We start from the raw sequence: 15,844 nt of genomic DNA, 5'->3' as shown, positions 1-15,844 counted from the left end.
GGTCCAAAGCGGACAATATCGTGCTACAACGGAGTCGAGCCTGAGATGTGGTGGAGGTCCGGGCCGGGATGTGACATTTGGTATCAGAGCCAATCCATGGTCGGAAGTGTCCCGATAAGGACGTCGGGCCCTTAAAGGGGGTGGATTGTAAGATCCCACATCGCCCATGGGTGAGGATCCTATAAGCCTTATATGTATATTTTCATTTCTACCTAGCACGAGCCATTTTGGCAGCTCACTGGCTTTGGGTTCCATCAGAACTCTGAAGTTAAGCAAGTTCGCGCGAGAGCAATCCTAGGATGGGTGACCCTCTGGGAAGTTCTCGTGTGAGTTCCAAGAAACAAAACCATGAGGGCGTGGTCGAGACTCAAAGCAGAAAATATCGTGTTATGGCGGAGTCGAGCCTGAGATGTGATGGGACCTGCGCCGGGATGTGACACGGTCGCTATGCTCCCTTCATTCTTAAGTCATCACCAAAGAATTGAGATTTGAGATAATCAGAAAGAAGAAAATATAAATAATTTTATTGGTTTATTGTTGGTGGCACCTGCATTAGCCAACTCTACATAATAGTCACAAAGAATAAAATAAGTGACATAATTTTATAGAATAGTAGATATAAATTAGAGAACTAGTAAAATGAATTATGGCTAAAAGCACTGTCAGAATCCACTGTTGATAATTGAATTGCAAGAACATATTTGGCATTCCCTGCCAACACATGATACTTCCCACCATTGGCCCTTCTAACACAGAAAAATACAAAAATTGGATTCATTGTTTGTTATAAATTCTAAGGGATCTAACAAAAACTTATTTAATTCGTGGATTCTTCCATTGTAATTTCTATAGCATTTATTTGCTGCAATAGAAAGTAGTTCGTGATGTAGTGTAGGACATAATTGGAGCTACCAACTTAAACATGGTTTAATTACTCATGATGACCATTGAGTAGGGATGACATGACATCAATCTACAATATTAACATCCACGTATAGTTGGAAATCTTGGATGCAAAACTTTAAAACATAGATGGAAATATATTTAAGAATGTCGAACAACCACCAGTTAACCAATTTACTATTTTTTTAGCTTGTATTTATTTATTTAGTGTTAGTTAGAATTATGACTACATGTGAACAATAAAATCAGTTAGTTGATAACATGGGAAACTTTTAGGCCCATATAATGGTGCAAGCTGGAAAGGAAGCTAAGAAAAGCCCAAGGGAGATTGAGAAGCCCAAGGACCAAGGAGCTTAGAAGAGGATACCCTGATGCGTGAATTTCTTGACACACAAATTAAACCCTCTTTTTGACAATTGTAGTATAGATGTAAGTAGGGTATCGTTCTAGGCCGGGGATTAGGAGGGATTGCTAATCTATTCTAAATTAATTTAAAAATATTAAATAAGACTCAAGGACACAAAACTAGGCTAAAAACTCTAATAACTCGAAACACACTTAGGATAACTCAAAATAATGAAAACAATCAAATTAGACACTAGGAACTGCAATGGATGGAAATTAAATTAAAAGACTAACAATAAAGAAAACTAAATAAATAATATAATTTAATAATGGATGGGTGTTTGGTTTTGATGAAAAGTAAATTAAACTTAACTAAATTACAGAATTGACAAAAACATAAAATTAAGGTAAAATGATAAATGACGGACTAGCTAGAGGGTTCTTCTCCACACATGACACATATGCAACCTAAATTGATTTTCAGTTGTTCTTTCAATAAATTGTGAATCTCAAAACTCCAGATTAACCGTGAACAGCACTTTTTTAATCTTCAAGTTTTCCTTAAGTTATTGAATTGGACGGGAAAACGCATACAACAATTCAAAACATTCTTCAAAAGTCCCCTACGTGAAAAGCACAATAGAGATACAATCAAAGATCATTAAACTTTGTGAAAACTATAAGCATTGACGAGGCATTCGTAACTATGAAAAGCATGATACTCTTGCCAAGAATTTACTTAACGTGATTGTGACTAGCAACCTTTACTACTTGTGAAAATAAGTTCATAACGATTAGGTGAAATTCACTTATATTCTAGCATCAAATTCATGCATGTAAATTAAGCGTGCACTCTCAACCAACATACACAAATCAGTTTTTATACGAACGGATAAGTAAATTGAATTCACAACTTATGAAATCACAACTGAAGGTAATCAATTCATATTACAAATATAATCATGGCTTTGAATTAACCTCTAGCCAACATAAATTTAATTACACATTATTAAAAACAGAAATAAAAGAGAAGTTTGGAAAAATTAAACCGAAAGAGGATCTGCTGCTTTCTGCCCGTTTCTCCTTCCCTGCTCTCTGTCCGTTCTTGTTGACCTGCCCGTACTCTATTCTTTTCTTTTCCCGTTCTACTTTCCCACGCTGCAAGGCAGCCTTCAGTCCCCCCACGTCTCCTCTGTCTCCCTCTTCTGTTATTTTCTATTTTCTGTCTGTCTTCACGCTGCCCAAAAGGGCAGCTCCCTCACTCTCTCACGCTGCTGTCTCTCCTCTCTCTTCTATTTTTTTATTTCCTCTTTTTTTTTTTTCTGGCAGCAAGGCTGCCTTCTCTTTTCCACCCTCCGCAAGTCCTCACTTCCCTCTTCTTTATTTTCTGTCTTTCTTTTTCTTTCCGCGTGTCCTGCTCTTCTTTCTTTTATTATTTCTTTCCGTTTCTGCTGGTTTGTCTTTCTCTCCCGCCAGCAGCCAAGTGCTGCTTTTCCTATTATTTTATGCGCCCCCCAGCTGCCAAAGCAGCATCTGCCTTCCACCTCCTCACGTTTCCACCTTGGATTCCTTCCTTTCCAGCTGCAAAGCAGCTTCCTGTTGTTTTCAGAAGTGAAGAATATGGGAGTCAACGAGGTAAAAAAAATATAAATCATGATGCTCTCTTGCTCCCTCTTTGACCGACTCTCCCCATTTCTTTTGTTTATGCCGTGACATAATTCTACCAATAATCCATGACAGAATGAGAACGACTAAAGCAATTTTCGACGAATTTATTATTTAAAACTCATTTGTGCTATTTTTATTTTCTTTGCATAACAAATCCTATAAACACAAAAATAACGTAAATAGCTCAAAAATGTAAGGAACTAACTAAGAAAAGACGAGTGAATTCGAAGTAAAAATATATATAAATATGATCCGATCATACCCCTGAGCGCTATAGCCAACCGCCTACAAGTTGAACCCGACCAGGATTGTAAATAGCTTTCCGACTGCCAAAAACACATGGGCAGACTGACAGCTTTGTGGCACAAGTCTCTAGGAATAAGTTTATCCAAATGTCAATCAAGCCACGTGGCGGCCCTCAATTAGTGGCATCAATCTAAGATGGGACGTAAAGGCGGTCGATACGGCACTCGGAGAGGCAGGGTTGGATAACCAAAGCCTAGCGAGATGCTCGACCTGCATCACTTTGACATAATGCATCATTTTGGTTGAATATATGTCACTTCACCACCAAATGTTTGGTTGATAGGTGGAAAGGTGTTAGCATGATAGCCAACATATGTGGCACATTAAATGCCAAATTGGGAAAACCTAAGGCTGAAAGGTTCATTGAGGGCCTATATAAAAGGGTGGGAACCTCCTGTATCTGGGTCGGACGACTGAAAAGAGAGAGACAGTGCATGTATTAGCTGAGCGTTATTTTTAGTCTTCAAATCAATATAATTTGAGCAAAGCAGTGGATGTAGCCCTATTTTAAGGGGTGAACCACTTAAACCTTTGAGTCCATTCATATCCCGAGCCCTCTAAGGATTTAGTATTTTAATTTGTTAACTTGCAAATTTTGAGCATTAGCATTAGTCATAGTATTACATCTCTCCTATCTAACTATCTTCTTTATCTCCTTTGAATAGAAAATTTGTATCAACAAAAGTTGAAGTTCTACTTTGACTTAGTAGTCACTTAGAATGCTGCAGAAAAGAAGAAGAAGAAGTAGCCTAACCCTTTTCTACTATAGTGGCAATGCTAGCTAGCTAAGAGCCTAACCCTAACAGAGAATGCCAATTTCTTTGAGAACGCGATAAGAGTTTAAAGAGCGCAAGTGATCAAGCAGCTGAAGGTTGAAATACGTACAGACATGACAGACAAGCCAGTAGTTCAAGGAAAGAAGTGGTCTGGATTACTCGGCATTCGATTGTGTGACTGAAGATCTTCTATGGTTGCAAAAACTTCAATCCGGAATAAGCATTGGCTTGATATTCACTTTCTTGGTAAGCAATACGCTTGAGCTACAAACCTCGTGCTCGTTTTGTTCGTTTCTGAGTTAATGATTACGTACAATGCATTTGATTTTTAGTTTGAATTCTGTTGTTTTCATAGTCTGGATGTTGCAAGCCACCAACACTATGTGGAATGAAGTACGTAAATGCAACATTTTGGGAGAAGGAAGATGGAGCTGAAAATCTTATGTATCTGCACGGCAGAGATTGCGATGCATGGAAGAATGATCCAACCATCTTATGCTACAACTGCAACACTTGCAAAGAAGGGTTTCTTTCTTATTCTTAGCATCAATGTTGGAGGGCTATGGAGGATAAATCTTCTTTTTGGTTACTCATAAGATCACTTTGGGATTTGACGGTGTTGGAAATGTGCTCTAAAAGCTAATTATATGATAATACTTTACGAACATTTCACATGTTTAACTAATCTAGTTTATTATAAAGGGCAACAATTATTGTTTAAAGTTGTCTCATATAAATGTTATATGCTTAAACGATAAGTCCAAGGAATATGTAATTGGAAGAATGTGATCTAAAGAAGTTAGATTCATGAGACCATTTTGTTTCGCATACTATCCTAAACGTTCCTGATCATAGGATTGTCAATTGGGCATTGACAATCCGTTAATATCAGTACGTGCTATGTCTTCTCTTAGAGAAAGTGATTGGTTTCAATTCATTGGTGTGACTGACTCCAAGACAAGCATGTAGGTGCTCAATAGAGAATGAGTTTACTGAACGCGATCAACAAAGAGTTCTCATACTCATGTCACATGAAAACTCATGGTTGGGATAATGCAAAGTAGTCTTTTGACCTGAGGCACCATAGTTGTCTTGTGGTTAGGTCCTTGATCTTTGACTATGTCAAAGTCACTCCGTCAAACGGTGTCTACAACATAGTTGGGGTTAAGCCACATAGCATGGAGGCAAGTGAATGCACAACAAGGGATCTCTAACCTTCAAACCGTTTAAGGGAGAATACTTTATGATATGATTAAGAATCTCTAGCCAGAGTATGAATGAGATTTAAGAATTCGTTCCAAATCACATTCAAGGTAATCATATAAGTAAGAGAATCACATTGGATAGTAGACATGAATAAACTATCAAATCAAACAATGTGGTCAAGAGTATTGTGTTAGAGAAAAACTGTATTGCATTGTAATCCCAAACTGAATAGGTTATCCACCTCTTCTGATTAGCTTGGGTAGCCATGACAAACTTTTAGGTGTCACTCATGGTTTGTGGAAGCCCTAGAGGTGTATAATCACTAAAGGGAGAATCGAAAAGTAAGTTTCAATTCACAATCGATTTGAAGAGTTCTAATCGCCCATTTCGTCGCTAAAAGGAACCTAATAGATTGTACACCGTGTAAGGTAGAGATTGAAGAAACAATGAAGATGAGTAAAGATAATTAAATGATTTAATTATTTATAGCTAGGATTAATTAATATGTTAATTAATCAAACGAATAAGTTCGTTTTAGTTTTCAGGTTAGTTTTGGGTCTCAAGGCTCAATGGGCTTCGAATGTCAAGTCCAATAACTCAAATTGTATGACAACTTGAAAACACAAAGGGCATGAAAGCCCAAGGAACCCACATGGCCGGTCATAGAGAGTGTGAGGGAGAATTGATTTTAATTTCAATTATACCACTCAATGTAAGTGGCTATAGAAAGGAAATTATAACCCATTCTCTTATAAGGGTTTTCTAGAGAGAAAAACACAAAAAACTCTCTCTTCTCTTCGGAGGCCGACCACCCTAGGAAGAATGGACTAGCATCCATCTCTTCTTAGGTCACTCATCTCCACCTCAATGCTCTCCTTGATGTGGAAACTTAGAGATTCCCTTTCTTGGGAACTTGGAGAATTAATTCCTTCATCCATATCCAAGAAGTCATGGAGCCAAGAATCAAAGTTCTTCCATCCACATCCATGGAGCCAACGAGTAAGGAGACTAAGAAAAGAAGGCCCTCACATGAATAAATATCTTTTGCTAAGCAAAGAGGTGCTTCAAAGGTATAAAAGTTTCTCAACTATTTTCTTTAAGATTTGAGTTGAGTCTTGGTTCACCACAACTACTAGGCCTTGAATTTCATGGGTGAAGTTTTGTTTTTTTAAGTGCATATAAGCATGATTCCACCTTTAATTGTTAATTGCATGCATAAATGTTGCTCAAATGAACTTGTTTTCACAAATTTATCCTTCAAACGGCAGACTTAAAAAGCCACCTACAGATACTTTACGCCCAATCATTCCAGATAATGCTTGCATCCTCTATATTTCCGCGGGTGCTAGCACACAGTTAGCGGATGCTTATTCCCCAAGTTAGGCTTGGTTGCTTTACCTTCCTTGGAGTTTCTAAGTTTCTAATAAGAATAAGAGTAATTCTGTTTACAATCAATATCTATATATTTACACCTAAATCATCGTTATCACTGTAAAGATTGAAAAATAAATGGCTTGTTCATTAGACAACTTGTACAATTTTTTCTACTACACCTATCACTACCGATACTCGATAATTCTCTATGGCAAAAGTATCATTCAACTTACTACACAAACCAAAAGAAGAAAATAATCCCTTCAATCCTACGACCCGCACTAAACTTCCGCCTTATGCCCTGGTAACCAAAGGTCTTGTCCAGTATACACTATTGTGAAAGCGCAGAATCATATGCACCTTTCCAAACAGCACCAACCCCAGAGCTAGGGGCAGCTGCATCAAGCGAGGGATCATAAGCTGCTCCCCAAATAGCACCAGCAGCAGCAGTTGGGACACCTACACCAGCAGCTACGTAGCTGCTGCTGCCATATGGAACTGTTCCATCTCCTGGTGGCCGAATACCGAAAGAAACATAAGGCCTCCCATAACCATCAAAATTCGCACTACCACCTTGGATATTATGTGGGAAATGCGAATGTGGATTTGTGTAACCACCAGTATGTGTGTTTGGTGCTAAAATAATTAGCAAAAGTATCAGAACGATGATCATCTAAAGAAATCTTTAACTGTTATCAATACGATATAGACAGGCATGAAAGTTACCATGTTCTCTTTTCTCGGAATTCAGGACCTCGTCACGCAACCTTTCTACTTCTCTAGCCATCCCAATTAGCTTCTTCTCCATTGCTTTCATTTGCACAACTTGCTCTATGTTTAAACCCTTCTCATATTCAAAAGTAGAACTGTTTTGTACACACAACAGCTTTAGAGAATCAGGAGATCAAGTTGAAACCTCAGAGCCCATCCCAAATGATATGAAAAAATGAAAAATGAAACACAGGAACTGTGAACTTTAATCGAGAAAATATATTTTGGGCGAATCATTCAGCTAATTTGGTTGAATCTCTAATAACACAATGAAATGAAAATATGGAACCACTCAAAACAGATTGGGAATATGCCATTACATTCTGTATAATGTGACTAATCCATCACTAAGGGAACAAACATACTTAAGAGTCCTATTTCTGAAATTAAAAATAGAAAAGAAATTGCCACCCTTTTTTTTGTAAGTTTATATCAGCATAGTGGCAATAATTGTCGATAAAGGCATGCATGAAAGTCTATGGGTATCACTATGATATAGGCAAATAGACTTGAAAGTAAGGTGCACAACTTAAATGACTCACCGCAGCCTCTGGTGTTCTTCCCTCAAGCTGTCAAGTTCAGCATTCAAATCTGGTAGTTTCTGAACATCCAGTCGAGCCTTCTGCAATTCCTCTTTGGCCTGTTGAATTTTAATGGTCAGCTCTTGTCGTGCTATAAACAAGCTCTGTGCTTCCATGTGAGCCCTTTGCAATTCCTTCTTCACACCCTCACCAGCCTTTATGTCTGCTTCCCGTTTTGCAATCTTATCAAGCAAAACCCGGATCTGAATGTCACTCTCAGTCTGGATGCTTCTCATGTGTGCCTTAAGTCTTTCTACATCCTCCTCTGCAGCTACAAGATCCCGCCTTAAATCCACATGAGAAGCTGCCAATCTATTATTGTCTCCTGCCAGTTGTTTTATCTCTGCTGCTTGATATGCAATTTTATTTTCCAATAGTTCAGGATGGGGTAGCGACTCAAATGATTGGTGGCCAGTAGTAGGCCCTAACCCGGGCAATGGACCATGCCGCATCATACCTGGAGATTGAATGGGACGTCGCTCAAAAGATGATGGTATTTTTCGTCTCCCTGACATTTTTTTTTCGAATAATTCCCTATCACCAAAACAAACATCATCTGTGATTCTCTAAACCATGAAATATGCTGGTACCTTGTCTAAAAATAGAATATAAAAATACTAGAAGCATTATGAAGAAAATAGAACCACTGACCAGTCATAAATATAGATAGTGGAGACCTAAAAGAAGGAATGCATAATAGCAATTTTCAGAAATTTGACAATCCGTTTGTCTTATGTGATGGAGTAGCAGGAACAACGGAAATATTATAACCTTCCAAAACAGATATCCTAGAAAAGCACAATCAATCTGCACACACAACTCGTCAAATACTTGAATATACCAGAGCTCTTTCAACAATTCGTGAAGAAGAATTACTTCAGGTACTCTCTACTTTGTTTCCACTGAATCCAATCATATTAGCTGAATAAAGCCTCAAATTAAAACTTCATAGTGATCATAATTCTAGTCTGAAATACATCAAATCTTCATTCACTTCTATAATTAGCAAAGGGGAGCACTATTGTCGCTCCCCCACATCTCTCCTGCACTCGGAGATCAGGATGAGAATGAAGAGCGCAAAGAGCACACCCATTTACAAATAAGATCATTCTCCCTTTTCTATCGACATTCAATGTACCACTCTATAGTGCCCATCCATATAATAAGTGTCATAATTCGTAGGTGAATACAAACCAAATTTCCTATAACTAGAACAAGTACATAACTGGTGGGTACGATTTTAATCAACGAGAGAAGTGATGATGAACCTCTATCCCAGCAATGCGAAAACGCCCACAATGTATCACATTGTTTCTAACATTATGCCAAAATTTGCAATCTCTCGTTCAAGCATCGAAAACCAGACAACCCACACATAATTATTGATCAAATTTCAGACAATATCACCAACATCAAATGGCCTAACACCATGGGAGACTCTTCTTCCGATGGTAGCACCACCCCGTTTTATCTTCACCATTCTGACCATCCCAATCTTGTTCTTGTCTCAAATGGCCAAACACCATTGAAGAAGAGTCTCAAATGGCCTAACACCCCCTCTTGAGACATTTAACATTACCCAAATGCAAATATGATCAAATTCAACTTCAACCCTATTTTACAATTCAAGAGTAGAAAGAATTCTTCATACGTAAATTATAAAGCATAGGGCAGAGAAGCCTCAAATTCAGAAATTCAAACCAAAATTAAGGAGATAGAGAGATATTAAAGATACTTACGAAACCCTCTCGGGATGATGGTGGCGGGCAGAGCAGAGGGCAAAAGATAAGGATTTTTGGTGAGATCGAGTGGGTTATCGCGCTGCGCTAATGGCGTCTCTGCTTTTGCGTTCTGAACGGTTATTCACAGAAACTCAATTACTACCTTTTTCTCTTTAAATTAAGAAATTTAAGATTATTAAGTAATTTTAAAACAACAGAATTTAAAGTGACAGGAATAATGGAATTGAAAACAAAATTTATTATTTTTAAGCTCATAAAAATTGAAAAATGACACATATTTACATAAAACTTAATCTTGGGAATTCAAAGTCTCAAATTCGAAGTTTTTTTTTTCACGCGGAAATTTTAAATTCCTATATTTATGAATCCAAACAAGAGAATTTGTGAATATCAATTTATAAATTCTGACTTTTATTCAAATTTTAAATTTATTTTTATCATCCAAACATAGTGTTAAAATCAACCAATTCTACTACTTGTCCCTTGAATTAAGAAAATAATAATAATATTAAGGTATTTTTCTTTTATCTCATCGTGTTCCGCTATTTAGACATTTCCTTCTTCCTAAAGTAGTAATATCTCTAGTTCTCCAAAAAAAAAAAAAAAAAAAAAAAGTAGTAATATCTCTCATGTTTAAGTGTGCAAGTTGGAATGTAATTTTCAATTCCTGTTAAATTTTTTTATGTGAATCCAAAAAATTTGGAATCCGAATGTTTTGAAGAAATGTATGGAAAATTTGAATGCATTTAGGCCTGGTTTGGTACTAAGGTGATTCTGATGTGTTTGGTAAACATTCAGCTTGAATTTTTTTTTCACATTTTTTGGTGAAAAAAAGACAAAAACAAGAAGCTGCAAAACCTAGCTTTGAAAAACCGGTTTTTTTTCACATTTGTTTTACATAAAAGTTTACCAAACACTATAATACTGTTTTTTTTTTCAAAAACATTTTTATATAAAAGTTTACCAAACACTCTACAGCTTTATTTCACAGCCGCTTATTCTCAGAGCACAGCAGAAGTAGGTTTTTTTCAAAGCACAGCAATACCAAACCAGCCATTAGACATTTTGAGAATTCCAAATTTCAAAACCTGAAAATTTTGTCACTTCCAAATCATTCCAAATCATTCACAAGACTTATTGCTATTGATTCAATGATTCCTCTAGGGCGTGGTCAACGAGAATTAATGAATGGGATACACAAACTAGTAAAACAACATATATAACAAATGTATCTCCATCAAAAAGGATTTCTCCATAATGTCCATGAATAGTTGCTCATGGATTGGCTAAAATAAGGATTCATCGACCTTATTAAGAAAATTGACTTGCTCTTTGCTTTGTTATTTTGTACATTTGTTATTCTATACAAAAGGATCCTACCTAATTCACTAATTCATGGGAAGCTACGGTTAATGGGAATGAACTGTAAATTCGTTGACAATATGTCTACGTTGGTTCAAATCTAGCTCACCCCAATAATTTGCTGATCCACCATGAAATGACATAATATAACCCATTTATTGCTCTCCAAAAATGCTTGGTCCCCCAATCCTATGGAAGAAATCAATTTTATGATATATATATATACTACTGTTTATTTACTCTCTTTTTACAAGAAGTTCTGATCTTGATGATGATCTAGATTGATGGATTTAACAAGTTCTTACCAATAACAACGCCCTGTTGAATAGAAACATTAAACTAAAAGCCCATACAAAATGAGCACCTACGGAAAAAAGGCAACATGTGTCAATCACTTCCATTCCTCTCTTTAGACCATTGTTGTACTTCACAAGTCACAATAATTTGTTTTAGTCAATCAGAATAGAAATTAAAGAGGGTATTTATACTCATCGTGTCCTTTCCTTTGGAAGTACACACTAGAGTAAGAGGTAAAAATTGATTAGTAGCATACTCAGCCAAACGTGTAATTTTTCGCCCATACGATTTTACACTTCTCGACAAATATAATCTATTTTAGTATTCCAAGTGGTTATTCTATTCTAGGTAATAAAGAACTTGTTATTCTTAACTGTTGATTTTAAGAATTCCTATACAACTTAAGCGACACATGTCCTAATTTAGATAGGATTCCAATGAAAGTCCTTCCGTTTCACCTATAATTGTGATTGAATATTTGAATGAATTTAAATCATGAAAAATAACAAAGAATGGTACCTGACATATACAACTTTTCAAAATTTTACATCCAAGGCCTTCTCCAGCTCTTGAATATATACACAACTCCAGACTAAACACAACTGAGTACTTGAACACAACGCAACAGTATTTGTCTTGCTTTGCACGAATGTAACATTGATGTCAATAATCTCATTTAATGTGATAATCATGCATGTAAACCGATAGGTTAATAAAGAGATAGGATCCTCACTGGATCCTCTTTGTGAGGATCCCAATGATCCTTTAATCCTATCTATTTATCGTACATTATGCGGTCAGTTTTCTTGCGGTATGTTTGTGTTCAATTTTAAATAATTTTTAACCATACGATGTACGATGAAATGACAAAATTAAAGGATATCCGGGATCCTCACAAAGAAGATCTGGCGAGCATCATATCTCATTAATAAATAATCAAAACACGTAAAGCAATATTCACATTGAATAAAATGGCAATAAACAAGAACTAAAGGTAAGTAGATTAAAGATTATCTTACCATAGCCATGTCCTACTCCCGATGATGTGTGAATTTTAACTATTATTTTATATTGTAAACTCTTTTTTAGTCTGACTTTTATTTTAAAATCAAATTCCCTTTCACACTCGCGCTCTGTTCCCGTTCTTCAACCCCATGTATGTACACATTTGATTTAGTCTTGCCCGTCTAACAGTTTTTCTCTCTATTTTTTTCTTCTATTCTGCTTGTTTATACCATATTTAGGACCTTATATTTAGATCTCGTATAAATACTCGAGGGATTTAAATGTAATTATGTGATAAAGGAATGGGCAAATATGTAATAAGTGAGGAGTCCTTATTCTATAAAAGGACTCCTCACCCTCACAATTAGAGGAGACCATTTCTTAAGGCTCTTTCATCCTCTCAAAGCTCTCACATTATAGAGCTCCCTCACTCCCTTCACCTCTCAGAGAAATACAATATCAGTGTGGACGTAGCCCAAACCTTGGGGTAAACCACGATACATCTTGTGTTATTTACATTACTTGCAGATTCACGGTCAGATTTACGTTGTTCCAAGACCTCTGGTTTTGTGCATCAACATTTGGCGCCATCTATGGGAATCGATACGAAAAGTTGTGTCGGTTCTCTTTCATTTTTTTCACCTCCACTGTGAATCTGCAAGATATGCAAAAAAAAAAAAAAAAAAAAAAAAAGCCAGAGCTTTTCCAGAAAACTTTCGCAGACCTCCCAACATATCATTTTCTCCATTTCACAAGCAATCAATCGTGTCTCAGTTTCTCCCCTGCAATCATTCACCATTTTAAATTCAAATATTCACCCCCAACAATTCACATGTATATAAAGAGAGGAATGGGAGTTAGTAGCAGCAACAGACCTCAAATCCAAAAGATGGGGACTTTGCAGAAATTCAAGCTCCTCACCACGCAGTGCGGCATGGCCCAGAGGCCGACGCGAAGCCCGTGGTCGAGCCCCTTGATCCAGCTCCCTCGCCGTAAACCCACCTTGCTTATGCTCTTCACCCGAAGCAACAGTCGCCACCGTGACCCGACCGGTTCCGTTGCCGTTACCGGAAGAGCTTCCGATTCACAGGAACTAGCATCTCAAGTGTTGGAGGGGGTGGCAACGCTGACCCTCCATATAGCTTGGATGAATACAAAGACATAGATCCATAGCTATTTTCTCCCACCGACACAAATCCATATCCATAGAGGCTACCAGAAGAAAGCAGGCCCAAGCCACTTCCACTTTCAGCCCTCTGATCATAACGCATCGAAGAAACTGGGGGGACAGAAGGTAGGACATATGGCATTGAGAGAGCAGGGCCACCCGAGTACATGGATATTCCATAAGGTGTCAGAGAGCCCAAAACCAAAAACCCAGAACCCAGAATTTTCCTCCTCATTTTTCTCGGGGAACAAACAGGGTTTTATTGAGATTTATAGACTTTGCTCATAATTTTTGTCGCATTAATGGTTGGGACGAAGGGAAAACCGAGACGATGGGTTTGGGTCATCGGGGCGGTGATCGCCGTCTTCATTGCTGTCGCCATGGCATCCGTACGTGCTTCGAAGATATTGTTATTTGGGCAGTCTAACAAGGCTTGTAACCATACTCAAAGAGCTGTTCTTGAGAAACTGAGTCAGGTGATGGTAAAGCAGCTGAGTCAGGTGGTGCGCCTTCGACGCCGGAATTTTCAGAGAAGGATCGGTTTGCAGGCTTGCAGCTTTAGCCTGTGTCATAATCAATTGATGGAGCTGAATTGCAGGAGCTCAAGGAGGGAGGGCGATGTACCAGGACTTGGATTCTCTGCCCTCCCATTTCGGTGCCCTCCCCGTGCCCTCCTGTTTTGTGTGGTCACGGTTAATTCATGCTAACATTTTATATTGTTTTTTATAAAAATAATAAGACAAAAAAAAAAATATAAAATATTGACGTGGCTTAACCGTGACCACACAAACAGGAGGGCACGGGGAGGGCACCGAATTGGGAGGGCAGAGAATCCAAGTCCGATGTACCATCCTTGTAACGTGACACAGGGTGGACCCACAGAACACCTCAACATTTCAGTGGTTGGTGGATCTAGATTGTCTTCAAGCTTATCCAATGACGTGTAAAAGCTAACTTTAAATAGGATGGGACACTTGTCGAACCACTTGACCTAGTCATCCTGTTTCCAGTATTATGATCTCCGAGGTTTGTGGTGGCGCTTTAAGATTTCTTGGATCACACTGCTCAATGTCTCCAAGTGGTGAAGGCACCAACATATGAGATAGATCTAAGTTGCGGGTCCACAAGAGGGTTATCGACTTGTTCAGTTCACCTGATGTTGTCAAGTAAAGTACTTCCATCACGATTGAACCAGACGTTGAAGTGGAGGTCACAATCACCATTCCCGAGCTTATTACGGTGCCCGACGGGGACGGTTCATGACTCGGTGAACGATTTAACTCAGTGGCGTGGCAAATGGTGGGCGCGACGTGGTACAACATTATCAGAAACACATTCGTTACGACTTGAAGAAGATAAGCTTTCTCTGTCTATTATTATTCCTTTTGTCTGCCACCTGCCAAAAGGAAGAAAGTAAAGAGGAAGGAATTATACCTGATGATGGCGTTGTTGCCCTTCTTTATGCCTTAAAAAGCTGGAAAATTTCTTTTGACCGCACCCTGGTCAAATAACAGTGAGCATGGACACACAATTCCTAGCTATATCATGTAATTATTGTCTGCCATTTGCCCAAAAGAACAAAGCAAAAAAAAAAAAGCAGTGGGGAACAAAGCCAAAAAAAAAAAAAAAAAAAAAAAAAAAAAAACAAAAGAGAAAGCACAAGTGAGGAATAAACACCCCACCATAATGATGTGATTTATTTTTCTTATTTCTGAATGATGTAAATTATTTTTCTTATCTTTCGGAAACATCTGTATAAACCCCATCAGAGGGTAATAGTAAAAACAAAAAAAAAAAAAAAAGGGCAAAGCCCAAAATAAATGGGCTGGAATGTTGTGTAGAGGGCGAATACCCGTAAGCCCAAAATAGCTCCAACCAGGTCATCAAAAGTACGCCCAATACTCCAAAATTATTCGGCAACCTGCCGCTATTATCACCAACCAGGTGATCAAAAGTACGCCCAGTACTCCAAAATTATTCTGCAACTCGCCGCTATTACCATCAACCAAGTGATGAAATGTACAACCCGTACTCTAATATCATTTGGCAACTAGCCATTCATGCCACCAACCAGGTAATGAAATGTACAACCCGTACTCTTCTTCATGCCACCAACCAGGTGATCAAAAGTACGCCCAGTACTCCAAATTATACATGAGCATTACTCATGTCATTCATACATAAACATTCATGAGCATCACTCATGACAATCATACATAAACATTCATGACCATCATTCAGGTCAACATTCATGAGCATCACTCATGTTAACATTCATATGCATCACTCATGACAACATCCATGAGCATCACTCATGTCAATCAACATAAACATTCATGA

At 37.9% G+C, this 15,844-nt stretch overlaps 1 protein-coding gene and 2 long non-coding RNA genes across 5 annotated transcripts; 1 reads left to right on the top strand and 2 right to left on the bottom strand.

Annotated features, from left to right (window-relative positions):
• The first annotated feature begins 3,622 nt into the window (after positions 1-3,622).
• Positions 3,623-4,768, top strand: LOC139192907 (uncharacterized). Its single transcript, XR_011577461.1, has 2 exons — positions 3,623-4,244; positions 4,354-4,768. It is a non-coding gene; the product is annotated as an uncharacterized lncRNA (long non-coding RNA).
• A 1,913-nt stretch (positions 4,769-6,681) lies between these two features.
• LOC103400814 (protein FLX-like 4) lies at positions 6,682-9,819 on the bottom strand. 3 transcript variants are annotated; one of them, XM_008339487.4, is made up of 5 exons: positions 9,670-9,807; positions 8,582-8,737; positions 7,892-8,464; positions 7,305-7,444; positions 6,682-7,214 (listed from the first exon to the last, which is right to left on the bottom strand). In XM_008339487.4, exons 3-5 carry the CDS (start codon positions 8,443-8,445, stop codon positions 6,910-6,912), a joined length of 999 nt encoding a protein of 332 aa, XP_008337709.1. In that variant the 5' UTR covers positions 8,446-8,464; positions 8,582-8,737; positions 9,670-9,807; the 3' UTR covers positions 6,682-6,909. The 3 variants fall into 3 exon arrangements, with proteins under 3 accessions (XP_008337709.1, XP_008337708.1, XP_008337710.1); XM_008339486.4 differs by lacking the exon at positions 8,582-8,737 and having other exon boundaries at positions 9,670-9,819; XM_008339488.4 differs by lacking the exon at positions 8,582-8,737 and having other exon boundaries at positions 6,682-7,088; positions 9,670-9,819.
• Positions 9,820-12,609: 2,790 nt separating this feature from the next.
• On the bottom strand, positions 12,610-14,163 carry LOC139193190 (uncharacterized). Its single transcript, XR_011577600.1, has 2 exons — positions 13,212-14,163; positions 12,610-13,118 (listed from the first exon to the last, which is right to left on the bottom strand). It is a non-coding gene; the product is annotated as an uncharacterized lncRNA (long non-coding RNA).
• Positions 14,164-15,844: the final 1,681 nt, after the last annotated feature.

This window comes from Malus domestica, chromosome 16, assembly GCF_042453785.1.
Source record: "Malus domestica chromosome 16, GDT2T_hap1".
In the NCBI taxonomy this organism is placed as follows: domain Eukaryota; kingdom Viridiplantae; phylum Streptophyta; class Magnoliopsida; order Rosales; family Rosaceae; genus Malus; species Malus domestica.
Note: the sequence above shows the minus strand (reverse complement) of the source record. Positions and strands in the feature narration are given on the sequence as shown.